Below are 25422 nucleotides of genomic sequence, written 5' to 3'. Positions count from 1 at the left end.
TCAGTTCAACAAATTAAGCTGAAAGGAAAAACTCTCAAAATTTACTTTCTCCCTCCTGAGGTAACTTCAACCAGCCATGATGCAACACAAGGATGTCCCAGCCAGTTATAAAGGAGTACTGGTCGAGAGTCCAGACTCTTAGGAAACAGCCTGACTGACATACCTGGAATCTGAACACCATCAAGCTTATAGTCTGCAGAACAGTAGTGATACCAACCTTCTGTACACAAAAGGGACCTTGAACTACTTAAGTATCGCCAGCAATTTCTGCAAAATCTTGCAAATCTGTTGGCAGAATAGACACCGTGATAGCAATGTCCTCTGTCCGGCCAACATCGCCAGCATCAAGACTCTGGTTATGGACAATCAGCTGCACATGGTCTACATGCCCAGCACAAGACTCCACAAACTCTCTCCCTTCATTAAATCTTGAACTGGCCATGCTAAATTGCCCATAGCGTTAGGTACATTAGTCAGAGGCAAATGGGTCTGGGTGGGTTGCTCTTCGGAGGGTCGGTGTGGACTGGTTGGGCCGAAGGGCCTGTTTCCATACTGTAGGGAATCTAATCTAATCTAATCTAAAACCAACAGTTGACAGGAGGGCAGAGATATCTTCAAACATTTCACTGAAAAGAAATATATCCCAACCAACTCACGGGAATCTCTGACGCAAGACAGACCAAACTGGGGTGGAGAGAAGGATTCACAAAAAAACCCACAAATTATGTGCATCTCTAAAGGTTCAAAGTGAAGGTTAAGTACAAACAGCAGAAGGAGTGTGTGAAAACCTGAGCATCCCATTGACTCGCTTCAGCAGTCACCACATGCCCCACACCTGCGGCTGGATTTGCAGACCCAGCATCCAGACTGTTTAGTCACTTCGAGACCCATACTCTGGTGTGAAAGCCTTTGGCCTCAATGGACTGCTTAAGAAGGCAGCAATGAATTTGAACATCTTAAGTAGCTTATTTTTGAGCAGTAGGACTTCAATTTTTGAAAATCTTAGAGGTAATTCTTCTCACGGAATTCAAAGACTCAATGTACCATTACAAATCTTTATCAATGTAGAGAAAGTAAGTAATGGGGTCAGCCATTTTGCATTCTGACTATGAGTTAACACAGAGGGTCATAAACCCCCTTTCAATCCCCCAATCATGCATAAGACAGACAATTGACAGAAATATGATGGGTGGAACAATACATACAGTTCCTTCTCACAACTCTTTGGATTTCTTTTGTGATGACATGATGTTGTCTGCAGAGTGTTGGTTAATCATCAAGTCAACAGCTGATTGGGTGGGCCTACATCTTTTTTTTGCATAAGTTTCTTTTTAAAGAGCTTCAAGTTTTACCTACACACACACACACACACACACACACACAAATATTGCTTGTTTCTAGGCTTTTGGATGTCTCTGAGTGCACTGAACTCCGCTCCATGACAAACTACAGTTGGACCAATTTGAAGGCTGCCAATTAGCAGTTTGGGCTAGATTTTCTAATTTTTTACAGATTGACACTCTATTAAAGAAGAGAGCTCTGCATGTCTGAGAGGAGATTCTGTTCAGATCTCCCTCAGATGTTGGATGGGTAGGAGCCATACTGCCATGCTGACAGTTCTTTTGTAGTTTAAAGCTGTCAGAAGGTAAACCATGCCTTTTTTTCCACAGCAGTCAGCTGCTATATTTTGAAACAAAGGTCTTCACAGCCAACTTGACTGCTACTGCCAAACAGTAAGTATATTACGCAAGTGTGAGGTTAGGGTGCTGGGAGGGTGAACAAACACATGGGTGGTGGTGGGGGTGAGTCAGGGTAAGGATCCAGGTGGGCAGAGTGGGGAGTGAGAAATTGGATCATGCCAGGACCATGGAGGGTTGCAAGTCAGCTTCCAGGAGCTTAAATAGGGGGGATGCTGAAAGGGGTCTGGGTGATGCGAAGTATGAAGCGTTGAAAAATTAGATTATGTATGTCATACTTTTAACTGTTCCTGAGTAACTAACTGTTGATCAGAGTTCAGAACAAATACAACACTAAAAGACATTTGGCTAAGTACATGAATAGGAAGGTTTGGAGAGATATGGGCCATGAGCAGGTGGAACTACATTGATTTGGGATTATGGTTGGCATGGACTGGTTAGATCGAAGGGTCTGTTTCCATGCCATATGACTCTATGACCAGCATGTTCCTGTGAGAAGCTGATCAGAGTTCAGGACCAATACGTTCCTATGAGGATGAAAGATAAGGATGACGAGTTTGAAGAACACTGGATGACAAGAGATATTGAAAACAAGTCAAAAAGGAAAATAAAATGTATTTAAGGTTTAGAAAACTGAAATCAGAATGGCACTTGATGAACATTAAGGAATCAGCAAAGAACTTCAACAAGCATCTGGAGGCTAATAGGGTCCATGAAATGTCCTGGGCAAGTAAATTAAGAAAAATCCCAAGGCATTTTATTTGTATATTATTGCAAGAGGATAGCTAGTGAAAGGTAGATCCACTCAAGGACAAAGTAGGGAATTTAAGCATGTTGCTGGAGGAAGTGGGTGAGGTCCTTAATGAGTACCCCGCAATGGTTTTCACCAAGGAGGAGTACACGGATGATGGTAAGATCAGGGAAGGGTATGTTGATATTCCAGGGCATGTTGATATTAAAGAGGAGTGGGTGTTGGGTGACTTGAAAAACATTAAAGTAGCTAAGTCCTCAGGGTCTGGTGGGATCTGTCCCGGGATACTAAAAAATAGCAAGGGATTGATTGTTGGGGTCTTTGCAGAGATCTCTGTACCCCATTCAGCTACACACAAGGTCCCAGAGGACTGGTTAATAGCAATGATTTCCTTTGTTTAAGGGCAATGGGAATAATCTGGAAATTATAGGCTGGTGAACCGTACATCAGTGGTAGGAAAATTATTGGAGAAGATTCTTAGGGATAGGATTTATTCGCATTTGGAAAAGAATTGGTTGAATTAGAAAAGAAGTTTTAGAAATCAACCTTTCTTTTTCAAAAACCCTTTTTCAAGATGGTAGATGTAGTCTATATGGATTTCAGTAAGGCCTTTAATAAGGTTTCACATGGTAGGCTGCTCTGGAAGGTTAGATTGCATAAAATCTGTCAAATTGACTATGCAATCAGCAATTGGTAGGAAGCAGAGGGTAATAGTGGAAGGATGATTGTCGGACTGGAGGCGTGACACTAGTGGAGTGTCTCAAGGGTCAGTGCTGGCCCCATTAATGTTTGTTACCTCTATCAATGATTTGGATGAGAATGTACGAGGCATGATTAGTAAGTCTGCAGATGACACTAAAATAGAAGGTATCATGGACAGGTATCAAGGAAGGTTATCAGAAATTGCAGCAGGATCTTGATCAGCTGGGGAAGTGGGCTGATAAATGGCAAATGGAGTTTAATAGAGATAAGTGTGAGGTCTTGCATTTTGGAAAGTCAAATCAAGGTAGGAGTTTCATGGTGAATGGTAGGGCCTTAGGGAGTATAATGGAACAGAGTGACCTTGGAGTTCAGGTACACGGTTTCCTGAAAGTGGAGTCACAGGTAGATAGAGCAGTAACAAGGCTTTTGGCACACTGGCCTTCATCAGTCAGAGCACGGAGTATAGAAGTTGGGAAGTTATGTTACAGTTATGCATGATATTGGTGAAACTGCACTTGGAGAATTATGTTCAGCTTTGGAAGGAGGTTATTAAGCTGGAAAAGGTACAGAAAACATTTACAATGATGTTGCCAAGACTCAAGGGACAAGCTAGGACCTTTTTCTTTCGCGCACAGAAGATAAGGGGGAACCTTATAGAAGTGTATAAGATCATGAGAGGCATGGATAGGGTGAATGCACTCAGTCTTTTTCCTAGGGTTGGGGGATCATGGACCAGAGGGCATTAGTTTCCGGTAAGAGGCCAAAGAATAAGTGGGAACCTGAGGGCAATGTTTTTACACAGAGGGTGGTACGCATATGGAATGAGCTGCCAGTGGAAGTGGTTGAGGTGGGTACATTAACATTTAAAGGCATTTGGACAAATACATAGATAGGAAAGGTTCAGAAGAATATGGACCAAATGCAGGGAAATGGGGTTAGCGTGGATGGACATTTTGGTCGGCATGGACTAGTTTGGCCCAAAGGGCCAATCTCCATGCTGCAGGTGTCTATGACTTTAGAACGTACTTATTAAGGACAGTCAGCATAGTTTTATGCAAGGGAAGTTTTGTCTCATAAATTTGATTTGAGTTTTTTGAGGAAGTGACAAAGGTAATTGATATGGGTAAGGCTGGGGATGTTGTCTTCATGTGATTTGTACTATTAAAGATATGGTTTGGATGAAAATGTAGGTGGTCTGATTAGTAATTTTTCAAACAACACAAAAATTGGTAGAGTTGTGAATTGTCAGAAAGTTTTACAAATGATATAGCAGGATAAAGACCAGTTGGAATGTTTAGTCAAGAAATGGTTGCCCAGTGCAAAAAGGAAGCATATAATAAATAATAGGACTCTTAGGAGCATTGATATACAGACCGATTTTGGGTTATAAGGCCAAATCTATTGAAGATGGCAACGTAAGTGAATAAGGTGGTAAAGAAGGCATATAGCACGTATGCCTTCATTGGTCGGGGCACTGAGTATAAACGTTGGCAAGTCACATTGCAGATATATCAAGACTTTAGTTTGGCCACATTTGGAGCACTGTGTACAGTTCTGGTCACCACAGCATAGGAAGGAAGTAGAGGCTTTGGAGAGGGTTCAAAAGAGATTTACCAGGATTGCAACGTATTAGCTTTAAGGAGAGGTTAGACATACTTGGATTGCTTTCAGTACAGCACTGGAGGCTGAGGGGTAACCTGATAGAAGTATATTAAACTATGAGAGGCATGATTAGGTTGGATAGTCAGAGTCTCTTTCCCAGGGTGGAAATGTCAAATACTAGGGGGCGTAGGTTTAAGGTAAGAGGGGGAAAGTTTAAAGGAGATGTGTGAGGAAAGTTTTTGCGCCTGAAATGTGCTGCCAGGAGATGTGGAAGAAGCAGAGATGATAACAATACTTTACAGCAAATGCAGACAAAGACATGAATAAGCAGGGAATAGAGATTTACAGACCATGTGGAGGCAGATGTAATTAGTTTAGAATGGCATTGTTCGTGGTACAGACACGGTGGGCCAAATGGCTTGCTTCAGTGCTGTACCGTTCCATCTTCTATTTTACTTAATTGCTTTGGAAGCTCTAAAGTCTCAAATTTTAAATGAAAAATTTCAGCGGGTTCCAGGCATTGAGGAATTGCTCAGCAGAATCTTCCATTTGGATGGAGGTTTGCTCGCTGAGCTGCAAGGTTAGTTTTCAGACATTTTGTCACCATAGTAGGTAACATCATCAGTGCGCCTTCGGGTGGTGGCATGGCCTGCTTTCTATTTATGTGTTTAGGTTTCCTTGGGTTGATGTCATTTCCTGTTATTTTCTAACAGGTTGGTAAATGGGATCAAAGTCAATGTATTTGTTAATAAGAGTTCCGGTTGGAATGCCTTGCTTCTAGGAATTCTCATGCGGGTCTCTGTTTGGCTTGTCCAAGGATGGATGTGTTGTCTCAGTCAAAGTGGTGTCCTTCTTCATCTGTATGTAAGGATACTAGTGAGAGTGGGTCTTTTTTTTTGTGGCTAGTTGATGTTCATGTATCCTGGTGGCTAGTCTTCTGCCTGTTTGACTAATGTAGTGTTTGTTACAATTCTTGCAAGGTATTTGGTATATCAATGACATTAGTTTCGTTTGTATAGAGTCTTTCAAGTTCATTAGCTGCTGTTTTCGTGTGTCGGTGGGTTTATGGAGTACCATGATGTCAAGAAGTCGGAGTAGTCTGGAAGTCATTTCCAACATGTCTTTGATGTAGTGGAGAGTGCCTTGGGTTTTTGGATGTGTTTTGTTTGCTTGATTGGGTTTGTTGCTGAGAAATCTGCAGACTGTGTTCATTGGGTACCCATTCTTTTTGAATACGCTTGTAGAGGTGTGCTGCAGTGTGTGGTGGCTCGTTGAAATAATGTTCTAATGCAGCTTTGTTTCTGGGTGTTGGGATGATTGCTTCTGTAGTTCAGTATTTAGTCCGTATGTGCTGTTTTTCTGTAGGCGCTGGTTTGACGTTCCCCATTGGCTGTTTGCTCTACTGTGCCATCTAGGAATGGCAGCTTTGACAAAAGGTCAGTTAGATTCGAAACATCACATCTTTTCTCTCCTTACAGATGCTGCTAGATCTGCTGAGATTTTCTAGCATTTTCTCTTTTGGTTTCAGATTCCAGCATCCGCAGCCATTTTATTTAATGGCAGTTTGTTGTTGTTTTCCTCCTCTTTAGTGGATTTTATGCCAGTAAGGGTATTAGATTACTTACAGTGTGGAAACAGGCCCTTCAGCCCAACAAGTCCATACCAACCCGCCGAAGCGCAACCCACCCAGACTCATTCCCCTACACCTAACACTACGGGCAATTTACGCCAGTTCACCTAATCTGCACATTTTTGGATAGTGGGAGGAAACCGGAGCACCCGGAGGAAACCCATGCAGACATGTGCAATGTGCAAACTCCACACAGAGAGTCGCCTGAAGTGGGAATTGAACCCGGGTCTCTGGCACTGTGAGGCAGCAGTGCTAACCACTGATGGACCATTGTTGATGGTCTTGAAGGTTTCCTCTAATTTGTTTCATTTAGTGGTGACGAAGGTGTCATCCACGTAGCAGACCCAAAGTTTGGGTTGGATGGTTGGCAGAGCTTTTTGTTTGAGTCTCTGCATTACTGTCTCTGCTAAGAACCCTGATATTGGAGATCCCATGAGTGTTCCACTGGTTTGTCTGTAGGTGAAGTGGGTGGTAAGGCATATGTCCACTAGCTTGATGATGTTGTCCTTGCTGATGAAGTTGGTGATGTTTGGTGTATGTGTCTTTGATTGTTCTAATTGTGTGGTCAGTGTTTCCTTGGCCAGGTTGATATTGATGGATGTGAACAGGGCTGTTACATCAAAGGAAATCATTATTTCATCCTCTTCTATCTTGGTGTCTTTGATGGTGTTCAGGAATTCTTGGGTGCAGTGGATGGAGTGGCATGAGTCTTCTACTAAGTGTTTTAGGCTTTGGTGTACTCCTTAGCCAATTTGTAGGTTGATGTTCCAGGTAGTGAGACTATGGGGCTCCTGGTTTGTGAACTTTGGGTAATCTGTGAAAGCATGGTGTGTTGAATCCGTCTGGTTTCATTTTTTGCAGAAACCAACATTTACCAACAGGTGGTGGTAGAACCGACCCAAAAACTAGAGAATCGAATCGCAGCCCTACTCAAAAAACTTCAGAAATCTGGAGAAATAAATAAGACTGACTTCCAAAAAATAAAAACAGATGGATCCAACACACCACGCTTCTACGGATTACCCAAAGTTCAAAAACCAGGACCCCTGCTCAGACCCATAGTCTCACTACCCAATGAATACAGTCTGCCAATTTCTCAGCAACAAATCCAAATAAGCAGACAAAACACGTCCAGAAACCTAGCCACTCTCCCCTACATCAAATACATCTTGGAAAGGACTGTCAGACTACTCAGACCTCTTGGCATCATGGTAGCCCATAAACCCAGCAATACACTAAAACAGCTGCTAATGAACTTTGAAGACCCTATACAGACAACAAAAACAAAACTAATGTCATTTACAAAATACCTTGCAAGAACTGTAACAAACACTACATTAGACAAACAGGCAGAAAACTAGCCACCAGGATACATGAACATCAGCTAGCCACAAAAAAAAATGACCCACTCTCACTAGTATCTGTACATACACCAGTTCATCCATCCTCAGGCAAGTCAAACAGAGACATGCACGAGAATTCCTAGAAGAATGGCATTCCAACCAGAACTCTATTAACAAACATATTGACATGGGTCCCGTTTACCACCCCCCCCCCCCACCGAGAAAAATAACAGGAAATGATGTCACCACAAGAAATTACATTACTATCCCAAGGAAACCTAAGCACATAACTAGAAAGCGGGCCATGCCACCAACCAGGGGCTCACGAATGATGTTACCTACTATGGTGATAAAACGAAACTCAGTTCAGCGATCAAACCTACACCCAGAACCTCAACTATAGTTACAAATTTTCTCAAAACTCGTTAATCTTCAATTTCCTTAGCAATTGCTGTAGAGTCTGCTAGGATGGGGATCCTGCAGTGTTCTTTCATGCAACTCTTATTTATGAGGCAATAACAACTATCTGACCATCAGAAAATCTGCCTGCTTAATGCAAAGCTGTGCTGCCACTCTGTCTCAAAGTATCCATTTTAATATTCCAAAAAAGCAACAATCTTGTGCAGCTAAAGTGTGTATAACACAATTCCACTTGATATTCACTTGTATTTTAGCTGTTTGGGGAATGTCAATTCCATTCTTCAGTCTATTGTCCAAGAGAAAAAAATAAATATAGTCCCTTATAGTTGGATGCTATCCCCCTTTTACAGAACATGGTTGGATGCCTAAAATGTGTTGCCTGGGGATGTGGTAGAAGCAGGGATGATAACAACCTTTAACAGCAAATGCAGACAAACATTTGGTTTTCAAGAAAAAGGAGACAGGAGCATGTGTGCCTCTGCATTGTGTGCCTGTCTGTGGTGACAGTCTGGGGGTGGCGTTGGGATTTTCTGGAGAGGAGGCTGGTGTGTAAGGGGAGTGAAGGGGTTGTGTGCATGTTGACTCTGATGCGATGTATGGTGCGCCTGTTGCATGCATGTCTGTGTGCGCACGCCTGCATGGGTGTGGCATATCTGGTGTGTCGTGTATGAGGGAGAGATGGGCGGAGGTCCATGAGCCAACATGTTACCCTTATATTTATTTTCTGGGCCCTGGCCAGCAAAACCCATGAATACATTTTATTTTAAAGTCTAATTTAAAATGAATAATATTAACTATGAAGGATTCAATTTCATTAATTTGTAAGATCTCATACAGTCCAATTTATACACAATATCCCACCAAAAATGATGAGATATTCTATTTTAGGAGATTAACATTGGCCAGAACACAGGGAAAGTTTTCCTGGTTGTTTTGGAAAATTGGCCCAGAGGAGATTGGGAGAGTAGGCAGGGCACATTGGGGTTAAATGCTTCAATCAAAAGACTATATGAAATAGGAATAACACAGCTATTGTTTTAAAAGTAATCCTGAGTCATAATACAGGAGTCCATTTGGCAGTCTCTGTGTTCGCTCTTTGAAAAGGTTAGACCCATTCTGCTGTTCATTTCCCATTATCCAGAAGCTCCCTTTTGAAAGTTGTCACTGAATCTGTTTTCACCATTGTTTCAGGCACTACATCCCAGATCACGTAAAATCTTAGTTTGAGTTGAGAAGAATGACAGAATATCTAATTGAGATGTACAAGATGTTAAAAGGGATTAACAAATTAAATAGCGAGTGGATGCTCCACAAGGGGAAATAATCTAGGATGAGGCCTTAGTTTATGTTCTTGATGTTGTCTGGGAATTCCTGTTTTGATTGTATGGAATGTTTGAATCCACAGATAAGATGTTCCAGTTTTTGTTGAAGTTCTTTAGCCAGTTTGCGATGGAATTCCTGGAAATGCCACAATGGGTCTAAGTGGCGTGTCTGGTTTGTGTCTCTTGGGTAATCTGGAGTGTTGTTGCTTTCTGGTTTCATCCTTTGTAGGTCAATCCTGGTTATCAGCCAGTTTGTTTTATAGGTTTTGTAGTGTGTTGTTTACTCTATTGGTTAGCTGTGGCATGGGGTCATACTCCCTCTGTAGGTAGGTGTCGGTATATGCAAGTAGTTTCTCTGCTTTCTGAATATATTCGGTTTCGTCCACACCCACAATCACAGCGAGAGGTCATAGTTTTAGGCTAAAGTTTGGCAAATTTAGAACAGAGAGGAGGAGGAATTACTTCTCTCACGGTGGCACAGTGGTTAGCACTGCTGCCCCACAACGCTAGAGACCCGGGTTCAATTCCTGCCTCAGGCAACTGTCTGTGTGGAGTTTGCACATTCTCCCAGTGTCTGCGTGGATTTCCTCTGGGTGCTCTGGTTTCTTCCCCTAGTCCAAAAATGTGCAGGTTAGGTGAATTGGCCATGTTAAATTACCCGTAGTGTTAGGTGAAGGGGTAAATGTAGGGGAATGGGTCTGGGTGGGTTGCTCTTCGGAGGGTCGGTGTGGACTTGTTGGGCCGAAGGGCCTGTTTCCACACTGTAAGTAATCTAATCTAATCAAAAAAAGGGTCATCAATCTGTAAATCCACTATATCAGAGTGCAGTGTACACTACTACACTGAATAAACTTAAGACGACAGGTAGAGTTTTAATTAGCAAAGAATTAAAGGGTTAGGAGGAGCTAGCATGGAGTTGAGGCCGGAGGCAGATCAGTAATGATCTGGTTGAATAGCAGGGCAGGCTTGCGGAACGCAATGGCCTACGCCCAATTGGATTTCATTCATTATGTTCCCCAGGGATCAGTATAAACACCCTTGTTTTTCTGAACATACATTAATGATCTAGATCTTGGTGTGCAGGGAACAATTTCCAAGTTTATAGACAACAGAGAACTTGGAAGCACAGCTTGGCCAATGAAATAGACAAAGTAGAACTTCAAAAGACAGTGCAGTTAGTGGATAGTTGGAAAATGGCATCTAATACAGAAAAGTGACAAGATGATGCCTTTTCCTTAGAAGAAAATGGATAGACAAAATAGAATAATTCTAAAGGGGCTGCAGAGACAAAGCAATCTGTTTGTACATGTGCACAGATTACTGAACATGGCAGGACATGTAGAGGCAGCATTTCATAAAACATACAATATCTTCGACTTTATTAATAAAGGGCACAGAGCACAACAGGAAGGAGGTGATGTTACCTTCCTTGGTGGACCTCAGCAGTGGAGAACTTTGTTCATTTTAGGGTGCCACACTATAAGAAGGCTGTGAATGATCGAGAGCACGCAGAACAGATTTACACAAATGGTTCCAAGGATGAGGATGTTCGGTTATGAGCATAGATTGGAGAAGTTGTTCTCATTGGAAAAAAAGTGGTTACAGGAGAGCTGAAAGAAGTTTTCAAAATCATAAGAAGAATGGCTAGAGTAGATATGGAGAAATATTGCCATTTATAAAAGAATCAAGATCAAGGTGGCACAGATTTGCAAAAGAAGCAAATGTCATGTGACAAAAAGCTTTTCTACACAAGTATCCTTCCGGTCCAGAATGTACTGCCTGAAAGTGCGGTGGAAGCAAGTTTCATGGAAGGATTCAAGAAGGCATTGAATAATTATTTAAGTAGAAATAATACGCAAGGTCTTGGGGAAAGAGAGGAGAATGGCAGGAAGTCATCATGCTTATTCGGAGAGCCTGGAGAATGACAATAGGTCTCCTTCTGTGCTGTAACACTAGGGTTGAATGAGTTATTCAATAATCTCAAGTGAGATTCCACTTCATTTTGTTTTTTCCTGCACTGTATGGCTAGTGCTTCTTAACTTCCTTCAGTGGTTACTTGGAATAGTTCCTGTTGCTGTTTTCTGCAGCCTTGACCAAAGCATATATCATAACCAAAACTTCCAAGTGGGGTTTGTGCAATGTCCCAACATATTCTTTAGACTTGCACTCAATGTGGCTATGGATCAGATTTTTATTTTAATTTGCTTAATCCTTTTCAAATTCCTGTGTTAAAAAGGAAAAGAAAATCAACAATAAAATCCTTTCCTTAATTATTTGACTACATACTCAAAATGTTATACCCCAATGTCTTTTTAGGCTGATTAAGCAAGTAAATATTGTAAATAAAGTGCAATTGGAAGCAGTGATATCTATTATTTACTGCATTTTGCACATTTCCCTACACGTTAACCAGAAGGCAACATATTATAGTGGGCACTATAATTTAGCTGATGTATAAACCATGCCCTCACTATCAATTCTTTCAGTATTGCAATAAAGAAGATTTTTCACCAATGCAATTTATGTAAAGGTGTGAACTTTAGTTTTCAAGATGCCAACACATGACAAAGTAAATTTCAGTTTCCATTTGGAACACTATTCGGGGAGGCAAGGGCTGATTGGTATTAGTGCTGGACTGTTAGTCCAGAGACCCAGATAAAGTTCTGGGGCTGAATTCAAATTCTGCCACGTACAATTTGAATTCGATATAAAATATCTGCAATTAACAGTCTAATGTTAACCATGAATCCATTGCTGATTGTTGGATAAACCCATCTGATTCACAAATGTCTTTTAAGGAAGGAAAGGTCTGGCCTACATGTGTTTCCAGACCACAGCAATTTGACTCTTAACTGCCCTCTGGGCAATTAGGGATGGACAATATATGCTGGCCAACCAGCGATGTCCTCATCCCTTGAATGAGAAAAAAGTGCAGCACAGGATTTATTGCAGGAAATCAGAACCACTGTTATTGAAGAAACGGGCGGCACGGTGGCACAGTGGTTAGCACTGCTGAGCACTGCTGCCTCACAGCTCCAGAGATCTGGGTTCAATTCCCACCTCAGGTAACTGACTGTGTGGAGTTTGCACATTCTCCCCGTGTCTGCGTGGGTTTCCTCCGGGTGCTCCGGTTTCCTCCCACAGTCCAAAGATGTGCAGGTCAGGTGAATTGGCCACGCTAAATTGCCCGTAGTGTTAGGTAAATGGTAAATGTAGGGGGTATGGGTGGGTTGCGCTTCGGCGGGGCGGTGTGGACTTGTTGGGCCGAAGGGCCTGTTTCCACACTGTAAGTAATCTAATCTAATCTAAACAACTAAAAGAACAAAATTTGAAGTGTCTTTGAAAGATAGCAGTATCATTATGTTCCTCCTGTCCAAATTTTGCATTTTCACAAATCACAAGTAGAAAAACATGGAAACAAAACATTTTATAGCATTTTCTAAGCAAACAAAAAAAATTATAAAATTAAGATCATTCTGGTGCAACAAAAGGCTATCACAGTGCTCAAGTGTTCAAGCTATGTTTCCGTGGCCACCTACATTCTCTGCATTCCTTGGTGTGCATACAAGCATATAACAGGGATGTCACATAATTGGTATCATAAATTAATGATCTTTTAAACATTTCTTTGAAGTAATGGCCTCATCATGTAATCTAACCTTTAGTGAAAGATGTCAGAGGGGTTCTTGTTAAAAAAACTTTGGTAAGGATAGTACAAAGTCAACAGTACTTGCACTAATCCATTTGGTCTAATGATAAAATAGTAAGGTTTAACATAATATTATAGCCTTCCTGTGGATCTTAACTATGAGTTTTCGAAATGACAAGGATATGTTTCCCATATCAATGCATCATATCAAAATCACTACTGTGACATCCCTACTAATGAGTGGGATTTGAAGCCACACTCCATTGCTTATCCATGCTATTCAGCAAGGTGTAATTTTTGAGAGCTAAAAGCAACAGTGACATAGGATATAAACTGCATCATGATGTTTATTTTTCTGTGCTAATTAGCAAAACGCATACTTGAAAGAGAATCAGAAGCCATATGGATTGGAGCAACAAAGCAATGCTCCAGCGTCCATTTAAGATGCTGTGCTGACTAAAGGGTGCTATTTTTGAGAATCAGAAGTGGGGGAAGACTTGCTCATTCAAAATAATATTTAGCAGGGTGAATATTTAAAAAAACCTTAAAGCAATAGGGAATGGGATAAAAAGCCATATTTCAGTACCTGTTCTGGTTTGCTGCCTTCTTTACCAGTAAGAGTTCGTTCTCGCACTGTTGTGGTTCTTTGGCTGCCAGCTCAGATGGCTGCCATTGTCCAGAGCAGCCAAATATAGCTGTAGCATTGCAAGAGAGAGAAATACAGGGCAGCCTCAAAAGAGAAATCCAGTGCAAGCAAGTGTAAAGGGGAGAACAAACCCACAAAACACCCAGGAACATTCCCAGGAAGGGGGAGGGAACACAGGAACAAGTGGGAGCACCACAACTTATAAAAATTTTCATGTTATGAATATCTCAATCAACATAATAGCATGAAAAACTCAGCAAATCAAGCCCACTCCTATTTCTCTTAACTTAATGTAATATTTCACGTTAATTCTGAACCAAGCAAACTTTAACCTTTGAGGACTGTAGAATTATGCACCATAGCCATTAACAGATCACAGTCAGAATTTTCATAATTCAGTGAAATTGTGATGAAGGCTCTAAAATATTTTGTTTTTCATGAACGTGAATTTTGAAAAAAAAAAAGCAGAAAACATGTTTTGTTTCTGAAAGTAGTTATTTCAACCACAAAAGAATCCTCTGTTTAAAAAATCTCAGTGTTATTTTGCATTAGAGCACAATTAAAAGCGATTGAAAACACAATATTTAAAAAGCAAGGAAGTGAAAAACTCAAAGGCCTACACACATGCTTACTGGAAACAGACATTAGGTAAGTTTTCAAAAATAAACATCTGGCAAAATCAGTGACTAGTTTATATTTTGATTGGGATCCATGTGCATATGTAAGACATTGCTTGGATTATGATTCAGACATTTCGGAGGCTATTTAACCTTCAATCTTGTTCTGCCAGGCAATAAAAACATTGCTAATCTCTACCTCAATTCCACTTACTTACCATTTCTCCATATGACTTGAGACTCAAGAAATAACTATCAATTCAGACTTGAAAATTTCAATTTGTTCAGTATTTTCAATCTTCTGGGGGGAGTGTATTGTAGATTTTCACTACCCTGCCTGTGATCTCTATTTTCACTCAAAATTGGCTTAGCCAATTTGAAGATAATGTCCCATTGCTCTGGACTTCTCCAGGCACAGAAATAATATCCCATCTGTTAAGAAATAACTCCATAACCATTTTAACTTGAGAAGATTCTAGACCAGCTTTGAAACCGATCACCGTAACTTAATCTTTGAGCTCACAGTATAATTCTGGTGAAAATGTATTAACACCTGCTTCAAGATATATTTTACCCAAGATGTTGCATCCAAAACTGATTAGATGCCTCCTGACCTTGGCTCTGTAGAACTGATGCACACTTCGTCACTTCCATATTCATGCATCTTCAAAATAAAGACAGGACATTGGATGACTAGAAAATGATGCTTGAGAAGTAGTAACGGGCAACAAAGAAAAGAGGACCAGAATAGGTACTTTGCACCAGCAGCAGCATGCTAGAACTTCATGAGCCAGGGCGCAGAGATAAGTGTAGTTATCATCACTAAGGAGAACGTGCTGGGGAAGCTGAAAGGGCTGAAGGTGGATAAATCACTTGGACCAGATGGACTACACCCCAAAGTTCTGAAGAAGATAGCAGAGGACATAGTAAAGGCAATGGCGGTGATCTTTCAGGAATCACTAGAGTCAGGAAGAGTGCCAGAGGGCCAGAAAATAGCAAAGGCAACCCCCTTTTTTTAAAAGGAGGGAGGGAGGTAGAAGACAGGAAACTATATGTCGGCAAGTCTGACCATGGTTATAGACAATAGTTTAGTGTCCATTATTAAGAATGACACTGTGGGATACTTGGAAAGGCATGGTAAAATAGTACTGAGTCAGCACAGCTTTGTCAAGGAGAGGTTATGCCTGACAAATCTATTAGAATTCTTTGAGGAGGTAATGAGCAACATGGACAAAGTAGAGCCAGTGGATGTGGTCTATTTGGATTTCCAGAAGCCCCTAGACGTGCCACATAGCAGGCTGCTAAATAAGAGAAGAGCTCATCATGTTAGGGACAAGGTGTTGGCATGGATAGCGGGTTTCCTGACTGGCAGAAGGTAGAGATTGGAAATGAAGGGGACTTTTTCAGGATTGAAGCCAGTGACTAGTGGAGTTCCACAGAGTTCAGTAATAGCACCACAATATTCACATCATGCATCAATGAAGGAATGGAAGGCATTGCTGCTAGGTTTGCAGATGACACAAAGATCGGTAGAGGGACAGACGATGTTGAGGAAGTGAGGAGGCTGCAGAAGAAGTTCAACAGGTGAAGAGAGTGGCAAATAAGTGGCAAATACAATGCAATGTGAAAAAAAGTGAGGGATTTGGTGGAACAAAGAGGCATAGACTATTTTCAAAATGGGGAAAGGCTTCGGAAATCTGAACACAAAGGGACTTGGGAATCCTAGTTCAGGATTGCCTCAAGGTTAACATGCAGGTTCAGTTGGCAGTTAGGAAGGCGAATATAGTATAGCTTTCATTTAAAGTGCGCTAGGATACAAGAACAGAAATATGTACTGCTGAGTCTGTATAAGGCTCTCGTCATTTGGAATATTGTGAGCAATTTTGGGTCCTGTATCCAAGGATGGATGTGCTGGCTTTGGTGCGGGTCTACAAGAATGATCCCAGGAATGAGCGGCTTGACAAGTGAGGAGGTTTTGAGGATTCTGAGTCTGTACACAATGGAGTTTAGAAGGAACAAAAACAGAAGTTGCTGGAAAAGCTCAGCAAGTCTGGCAGTGTCAGTGAGGAGAAACCAAAGTTAGTGCTTCAGGTCCAGTGACCCTTCCTCAAAACTGGACCCGAGACATCAACTTTGATTTCTCCTCACAGATGCTGAGCTTTTCCAGCAACTTCTGTTTTTGTTACTGATTACAGCATTCACAGTTCTTTCGGAGTTTAGAAGGATGTGGGAGGAGAGGGTGATTGTTTCATTATAGCTAACAGAATACTGAGAGGACTGGATAGAGTGGATGTGGAGAAGATGTTTCCACTTGTAGGAGAGAATAGGACCCAAGGCCACAGCCTCAGAGTGAAGGGACGACCCTTTAGAACGGAAATGAGGAGGAATTTCTTCAGCCAGAGGGTGGTGAATCTGTGGAACTCATTGTTGCTGGAGGCTGTGGAGGCCATGTCATTGCATGTATTTAAGACAGTGATAGACCGTTCTTGATTACTAAGGGATCAAGGGGAGAAGGCAGGACAATGGAGTTGAGAAAAGGATCAGCCATGATTGAATAGTGGAGCTGACTCAATGAACCGAATTGCCTAATGCTGCTCCTATATTCGCTGGAGTTTGGAAGAATAAGGAGGATCGCATAGATGCCTATAAAATTCTAACAGATCTACACAGGACAGAGTCGAGAGTGTGATGCTGGAAAAGCACAGTAGGTCAGGCAGCATCTGAGGAGCAGAAAAATCGACATTTCGGGCAAAAGCCCTTCATCAGGATTCCTTTTACCCAAAACATCAATTTTCCTGCTCCTCAGATACGGCCTGACCTGCTGTGCTTTTCTAGCACTGCACATTTGACTCTAATCTCCAGCATCTACAGTCCTCACTTTCTCCTATCCAGGACATATGCAGGAAGGCTGTTCCAGATGATTGGGGGCAATAGACCAGGGGCCACAGCATAAGGAACTTGAGGTAAGTCACTTAGGGCTGAGACAGGATAATTTTTTTCACCCAGAGAGTGGTGAGTCTGGGGAATCCCTTCAATGCACAAAGTAGTTTAAGCCAATATACTGAATATTTTCAAAAAGGCATTAGATATAATTCTATGGCTAAAGGGATCAAAGGATATGGGGAGAAGGTGGGAACAGGAAACTGACTTATTTAGGGAGAAAGTGAGGACTGCAGATGCTGGAGATCAGAGCTGAAAATGTGTTGCTGGAAAAGCGCAGCAGGTCAGGCAGCATCCAAGGAACAGGAGAATCGACGTTTCGGGCATAAGCCTGAAGAAGGGCTTATGCCCAAAACGTCGATTCTCCTGTTCCTTGGATGCTGCCTGACCTGCTGCGCTTTTCCAGCAACACATTTTCAGCTACTGACTTATTTAGTCAGTCATGATATTACTCAATGGCAGTTAAGATTCAAAAGCCTGAATATACTATATCCGCTCCTACTTTCTATGTTTCTTTCTCAAACTCCATATAGACATGCCCCTTGTTACAAAAGAAATCAATTCAATTAAGCACACACCATCTGCCCTTCAGAAATCCAGGCTGATACTCTGATTTATTTTTTTACAAATCCAAGTGCTGGTAAGACTACTGACATGCTTGCCATCTTACATGGTCACAATTTTTCCCATCATATACTATTCACAAATCTAGAGATCTCTTGATAATTGTAATAGAGCTGTAATTTCCTCATCAATAATATCTTGGGATGGTACTGTTCCCAAATTAAAGGTTTATATTAAATCCACCAAGTTCTATGATTTCTTTTTAGGTGCTTTGCACCACTGGTAATTCGTTCTCTTCTTCCACTATAAAAGTGGTTACAAACTATTCATTTAACATGCTTACCATGAACTATAATCTTAATTGTTTTCTCCACAACCACTCTCTCTCTCTTTCAGTGCATTCACATTTATTAAAAAAAAATCTGCTTAGCTTTGAACTTTTTTGTAAGTTGTTTTTAATATTCTTATTTTTACACCTCATGATATGGTGAGTGTCTCTTTCGAGTCCCTTTCCTACTTCATAATTTCCACTTCCCTTGCACTTGTGGAAGACTTTCTCCTTCAATCATCATTGTTGACCACTTTTTCAATAGTGTTACACAAATACACATGTTGCCTTTTAGGTATACCTACTAGCCTTTCTTATAAAACTTCCCAATATCTGACTTTAGGTTTACCAATTCATAGCTCAAGCCCAGGTAATGTCTCATCCCTTTTGGCTCACTGAATTTTTAAATCATGGTTTGTGACTCTCCCTTCTCCTTAAACCCAATGTCAAATTCAATCATATTATGATCATGATTTCAAAGACGCATATTCACAGTCAGATTATTGCCTACTTCTGGTTTTCCTAATTCGTGAAGAAGGGCTTATGCCCGAAACGTCGATTCTCCTGTTCCCTGGATGCTGCCTGACCTGCTGCGCTTTTCCAGCAACACATTTTCAGCTCTACTTCTGGTTTTGCTTTATAATAGGACAACTTCACAGTGCGGAAAGCAAACTCCAGTTATTTGCTTTGATAAGCCAAACCAAATGACAATTTCCAATTTTAGCAAATTTCAGAAAGTCAGTCTAAAAATATACTTGAACCCGGTTTTACTATAAATAGGTAGCTGAATCTGATTGCTGTTTTATGAACAACAGTTAATATAGGGAAGATTCTAAAGCGATGTCGAGAGATCTGGGTAGTCTTTATTTACCAGATACTCTCAAGAGTTGCAAGACTTTATGCCTACTTTACATAGGGCGGCACAGTGGTACAGCGGCTAGCACTGCTGCCTCATATCTGGATTAAATTCCAGCCATTGGTGACTGTGTGGAGTATGCATGTTCTCCCAGTGTCTGCATGGGTTTCCTCCTACAGTCCAAAGTTTAGGTGGACTGGCCATGCAAATAAAAAGTTTCCCATAGTGTCCAGGGACGTGCAGGTTAGGTGGGTTCAGCCATGGTAAAAACCCCATAAGGGGGTGGGGTGCTCCTTGGAGGATTAGTGTAGACTGGTCTTTTTCTGCATAGAAAGATCATGGAAACTCTTTCTGAGGATTCTACATAAAGATCATAAATCTTTGTAAAAAGAGCACAGAAACTGGAAGTGGGATTATAGAAAACTGAGTTAAACAGAAAGAAATCAAATTTAAATAGAAATTAGAGCCAAAATACATTCTAAATTAGGATATCCTAACACTGCATTCTAATCGATGGTCTGTGTTGTCAATTCAAACTCTTTTTTTTTTCATTTCATAAAGATTTCATCATATCATTTGGAGTGTAAAAACAGAATTAGATAAATGTTGTCCCCATATTATTAAATTTTACAACAGGCTTTCCTGATAATCTTCATAGAGCAGTTAATCAATAAATAGAAATTAATACAAATAATAAATACCATTATTTACTGTTTTATTTATAAACATAAATTATGAATACAAATAAAGATACAAGTGGATTTTGAAAGTAAACAGATAGTAACTTTTGACTGCCATCATCTGAGCAGCATTTCTCACTCTTTACTTTGACATTTCAATCCTTTAAGACCTTTATCTATTCTGCACCTTTGAAATATGCTGATCAATAATCTTCAATACCACATGTTACAGAAATTAAAATACTATCAAGCAATGCACATTGATTTAAATTTGGTCATTTTGCTGGAATTATAAGTATTTGAATGGTGCAAAATACTACCCTGTACTCAAAGGATTAAATTGAAGTCATATGCATATCACCAACAGACAAATTTAAAATAGAAAACTAATCAATTAAACTTGGCAAGATAAAACACCACTTACCAGTACACACTAGACCCTCTCTATAAAGTTGTCTTTTGCAGTCACACAAAAAGCTCGCTATACTGACGAGTGTGTTGGAGATAGTCTTTTATATGGTTCCCCTATAAAGAGGGAGCCATAAGGAATATGCGTTATCGGAGGGGTTGTGGCATACTAGACAATGTTATAGCAAGGGGCTAGTGTAGTCAGCTTTTGTTTTATCCTACCATCTCTAATAACTATGTGACAAATTTTTGACGAATGGTGCTTCATTTATGTACTTGTTCTAATACAGGGGAAATTTGTGCAACATGAAAATCTTTTGTTAGAGGATACCACAAGCTCTAATGCACCACACTCTTCAAAAATCTGTATTTTTTTTCCAGCACCAGGATACTATGCAAACAAAAAGTGACGGTATTAGTTTCATTTAAAAATTCTAGATGACCAAGTATTTCTTGATCAAGTCAGCAAATTATAGTATTCTACTGCTTTAGACTAATTTTACATCAGACAGAAATCAACTTTCAGTGTGAAAATAAAGAAGTATATCAACTTACAGAGGGAGGAGGAGATTCTCTGCCAATCAGAGGTGTGTTCTCACAACGGGGATTCTGGTAAGTTGTGTTCTGGCTCCTGTTTAAGAAACAGAACAGTTACATTTGTGTCATAATTCAAGAGGTACTGGACACAGTCTAAGTAAATTGCTCTTAATAGAACTTGACTCACTTTACTGTATTTGAATATCCATACTGTATAGAAGGCGGCACATGAGATTTACGAAAACAATTTTGTACACAGTACTTCCTCATTTAACACAGGAAAATAATAAATTTAGTTCCTGAAGAAAATGTTGCAGGTTTGGAAAGCTTTTGTGCAGTCTCTTTCCTTTCAAAGCTACTCTAATCATATTGATTACACAGAAAATGTCAGGATGCATTAGCAAACTAACTTGGGAGACACTCTGAAGCAATATATGTTAAAAAGTACACCCCTTAACTTTTAAATTATAGTACCAGAGTTAAAACATTTATAATGAGTTTAGTATTTAAAGCTTTGATTTCCGTGGGCCAATTGCTTTCTCGAACCAATTTGCAATAAAAGAGGCATTGCTACTCAGAATAGAAATCATGATGATTGATTTTGACAGGCTGCAAAAAAGCAGATTTTATTTTTATCCAGAACCAAAGGAAATGGGCAGAAAAGTCAAGGCTCCATGACAACTATAAATTACACGCTAAATGACATCCATTTTTCTGCTCTTGTACCTCAGTTTGCACCTGTTCAAAAATAGATTGCATTGACTTTTCAAACTGAGTAAAAAAAATCAGCTGGGAACACTAGGAATTCCAATCTACAAACACCACCCGGCAAAGTTATCACTTCTTTTAATAAACTGTCAGATCAGTAACAGAAAAAAACACTGATTGCTAATTTGTGTTCCCAACTCAACATGATTATAATTTAACATTCTTTATAAACTGGTTATAAACAAGTAGTAGTATTTGTTTAATCTCTCTTGGTAATTTAGAGCAGAGTGGATGGAGGCTAGGGCAGTTGCATGCTCCTCTTACAGGATGTGGGAGGTAAGGGTCACCACTGGTGTCCCTGTTGACCTTATTTGCAAGAAATGCACTCAACTCCAGCTCCTCACTGACTGCATTAGGGAAGTGGAGCTAGAGCTGGGTGAACTTCGGATCATTCAGGAGGCTGAGGGGGAGATGAAGAGGAGTGATAGGGAGGTAGTCACACCTAAGTTACAGGACAAAGGTAGCTCCAGGAGAGGGAAAGGGAATGGGCAGACAATGCAAGGACCCCCTGTGACCACTCCCCTCAATAATAAGTATATTGTTGTGGGTCCTGTTTGGGGGCGGGAGGGGTGTGGAAACTACCAGGGGAAAGCCACAGCGGCCAGTGGCACTGAGCCTGGCTCTGTGGCTCAGAGGGGAAACGGGGAGAATCGGAGAGCAATAGTGACAGAAGATTCAATGGCGAGAGGAACAGACAGGAGATTCTGTGGTTGTGAATGAGACTCCCGGGTGCCAGGCTCAGGGAAGTCTCGGATCAAGTCTACAGGATTCTTAAGGGGGAGGGTGAGCAGACAGAAGTCATGGCACATGTCAGGACCAATGACATAGTAAGGGAAAGGGATGAGGACCTGAAAAGGGAATATAGGGAGTTAGGTGCCTCACGTGTTGGTGAGGCTAGGAATAGAGATCGCGTGCAGGTGAACACGTGGCTGCAAGGCTGATGAAGGAAGGAGGGCTTCAGATATGTGGATGATTGGTATATCTTCTGGGGAAGGTGGGACTTGCACAAGAAGGATACCTTGCACCTGAACTGGAGGGGCACCAATATCCTGGGTGGGAGGTTTGTGAGAGCTCTTCGCAAGCATTAAAACTAGATTCACAGGGAGGTGGGAACCTGAGCTACTGATTAGATAAGGGAGTAGGTAGTAAACAGCCACATACTTCGTGCAGAGTCTGTGAGGAGGGATAGGCACTTGATAGGGCAAAGGAGCAGTCAGTGTGATGGGCTGAAGTAGAACATAGAACAATACAGCGCAGAACAGGCCCTTTGGCCCTCGATGTTGCGCCGACCTGTGAACTATTCTCAGCTCGTCCCCCTACACTATCCCATTGTCATCCATGTGCTTATCCAAGGATTGTTTAAATCTTCCTAAGGTGGCTGAATTAACTACATTGGCAGGTAGGGCATTCCATGCCCTGACCACTCTCTGAGTAAAGAACCTGCCTTTGACAGCTGTCTTAAATCTATCATCCTTCAATTTGTAGTTAAGCATCCTCGTACAAGCTGACATCATCATCCTAGGAAAAAGACTTTCACTGTCTACCTTATCTACTCCTCTGATCATCTTGTATGTCTCGATCAAATCCCCTCTTCGCCTTCTTCTTTCCAATGAGAACAGATCCAAGTCTCTCAGCCTTTCCTCATTAGACCTCCCCTCCAGACCAGGCAACATCCTGGTAAATCTCCTCTGCACCTTTCCCAATACTTCCACACCCATTCCGAAATATGGCGACCAGAACTGTACACAATATTCCAAGTGTGGCCGCACTAGCGTTTTGTATAGTTGCAGCATGATATTGCGGCTCCGGAACTCAATCCCTCTACCAATAAAACCTAACACACCGTATGCCTTCTTAACAGCACTATCCAGCTGGGTGGCAACTTTCAGGGACCTATGTACATGGACTCCAAGATCCCTCTGCACATCTACATTACCAGCAATCTTTCCAATGACCCAGTACTCTGCCTTCCTGTTATTTTTCCCAAAGTGCATCACCTCATGTTTATCTGCATGGAACTCCATTTGCCACCTCTCAGCACAATTCTGCAGTTTATCCAAGTCCCCCCGCAACCTGTAACATTCTTCCAAACTGTACACTGCTCCACCGACTTTAGTGCCATCTGCAAATTTACTAATCCATCCAAAAGAAAATTCAAAAAGGGAAAAAAAGCAGCATTTGTAAGGTTTAGGAAGCTAAAATCAGACAGGGCCTGTGAGGAATATAAGGAAAGCAAGAAAGTACTCAAGCAGGGAATTAGGAGAGCATGAAGGGGCCATAAAATCACCATGGCAAGTAGGGTTAAAGAGAATCCCAAGGCATTGTATAGATACATTAAAAATAAAAAGGATAATGAGGGAGAAGTTAGGACCACTCAAGGATAAAAGAAAGAACTTGTGCTTAGAGGCACAGGATGTGGGTGACATTCTAAATGAGTATTCTGCATTGATATTTACCCAGGAAAAGGATTTGGAGGAAAGTGGGATTTGTGTGGAGCATGCTAATATGCTAGGGCATTTTGAGATCAAGAAGTGGTGTTGGATCTCTTGAAGAGCATTAAGGTGGATAAGTCCCCAGGGTCCAATGGTACTTACCGCAGGCTACTGAGACACATAAGAGAGGAGATTGCTGGGGCCTTAACGAAGATCTTTGTATCCTCACTAGCCACTGGAGAGGACTGACGAATAGCTAATGTTGCTCCTGTCTCCAAGAAGGGAAATAGGGATAATCTTGGAAACGATAGACCAGTGAGTCTCACATCGGTGGTTGGGAAGCTATTGGGAGAGATTTCTTAGGGATAGGATTTACATACATTTGGAAAATATTGCCTAATTAGGGACAGTCAGCATGGCTCTGTGCAGGGCAGGTCATGTCTTACTAACTTCAATGAATCTTTGGAGGACTTTTATCTATGTTCACAGTAGAAGAGACAAAGTGCACAGTGAACCAAGGAAAACGAGGCAAAAGGAACTTGAAGCAATCAGTTGAGAAAATGTACCAATGGGATGAAAGGCTGACAATGACCTGTATCCAAAAATATTAACTATGGTTACAGAGGTAGTGGATGCATTGTCTGTAATATTTCATATTCCCCTAGATTCTGGACAGCTTCAGGCATTGCTAAAGTTAACTACACACAAAAGATACAGAAAGCAGGAAAGCACAGGCCAGTTAGTCTCACACTGTGGTACGAATATGGTACAATTTATTTTTAAGGAGATAATAGCACAGACATTTTTAAAAAATCACAATTCAATCAGGCAGAATCTGAGGAGACTTGACAGGGTTGATGCATCATGGAGCAGTCTAGAAATAAAAGGACACAGTTTCAAAATAAAGAGCCTCCTATTTAAGATGAGGCTCTTTGCTGAGGGTTATCAATATTGGGTTCTTGAATAGGTTAGAGTGTTGTGAGAGATGAAAGATTTAAAAGGGACCTAAGGCACAACATTTTTATGCAGAGAGTGGCACGTGTATGCAATAAAGCTGCTTGAGAAAGTGACGGAGGCTTGTACAATTACGAAATTTAAAAGGCATTGATGTGTTCCTGAATAGGAAGAGTTTAGAGGCATCTGGATAGTAGTAACAGGATAGGTCAGAGTCAGCATGGATTTATGAAGGGAAATTGACTAATCTTCTGGAATTGTTTTGAGGATGTAACTCTGAAGATGGACGAGGGAGATCCAGTAGATGTAGTGTACCTGGACTTTCAGAAAGCTTTTGATAAAGTCCCACATAGGAGGTTAGTGAGCAAAATTAGGGCGCATGGTATTGGGGCAAGGTACTAACTGGGATTGAAAGTTGGTTGGCTGACAGGAAACAAAGAATAGTGATATATGGCTCCATTTCAGAATGGCAGGCAGTGACCAGTGGGGTACCGCAGGGATCAGTGCTGTGACCGCAGCTTTTTACAATATATATTAATGATACAGAAGATGGTATTAGTAATAACATTAGCAAAT

The 25422-nt window shown here is 41.1% G+C and overlaps 1 protein-coding gene across 3 annotated transcripts in view; it reads right to left on the bottom strand.

The window, feature by feature from the left end:
• LOC122560473 (protein tweety homolog 3-like) overlaps positions 1–25422 on the bottom strand; it is a 301083-nt gene that overhangs the window by 7912 nt on the left and 267749 nt on the right. Inside the window, exons 13-14 of one of the 3 annotated variants that reach the window (XM_043711109.1) lie at positions 20711–20786; positions 13703–13811 (exon numbers count right to left, since the gene is read on the bottom strand). In XM_043711109.1, coding sequence (XP_043567044.1) covers positions 13725–13811; positions 20711–20786 — 163 coding nt within the window. In that variant the 3' untranslated portion in view covers positions 13703–13724. Of the gene's footprint in view, positions 1–13702; positions 13812–20171; positions 20273–20710; positions 20787–25422 lie in introns of all 3 variants that reach the window. The other 2 variants (XM_043711111.1, XM_043711110.1) reach the window with 2 other exon arrangements.

The sequence above is a fragment of the Chiloscyllium plagiosum genome, chromosome 21, assembly GCF_004010195.1.
Source record: "Chiloscyllium plagiosum isolate BGI_BamShark_2017 chromosome 21, ASM401019v2, whole genome shotgun sequence".
Taxonomy (NCBI): Eukaryota; Metazoa; Chordata; class Chondrichthyes; order Orectolobiformes; family Hemiscylliidae; genus Chiloscyllium; species Chiloscyllium plagiosum.
This window is presented reverse-complemented; position numbering and strand designations above follow the sequence as displayed.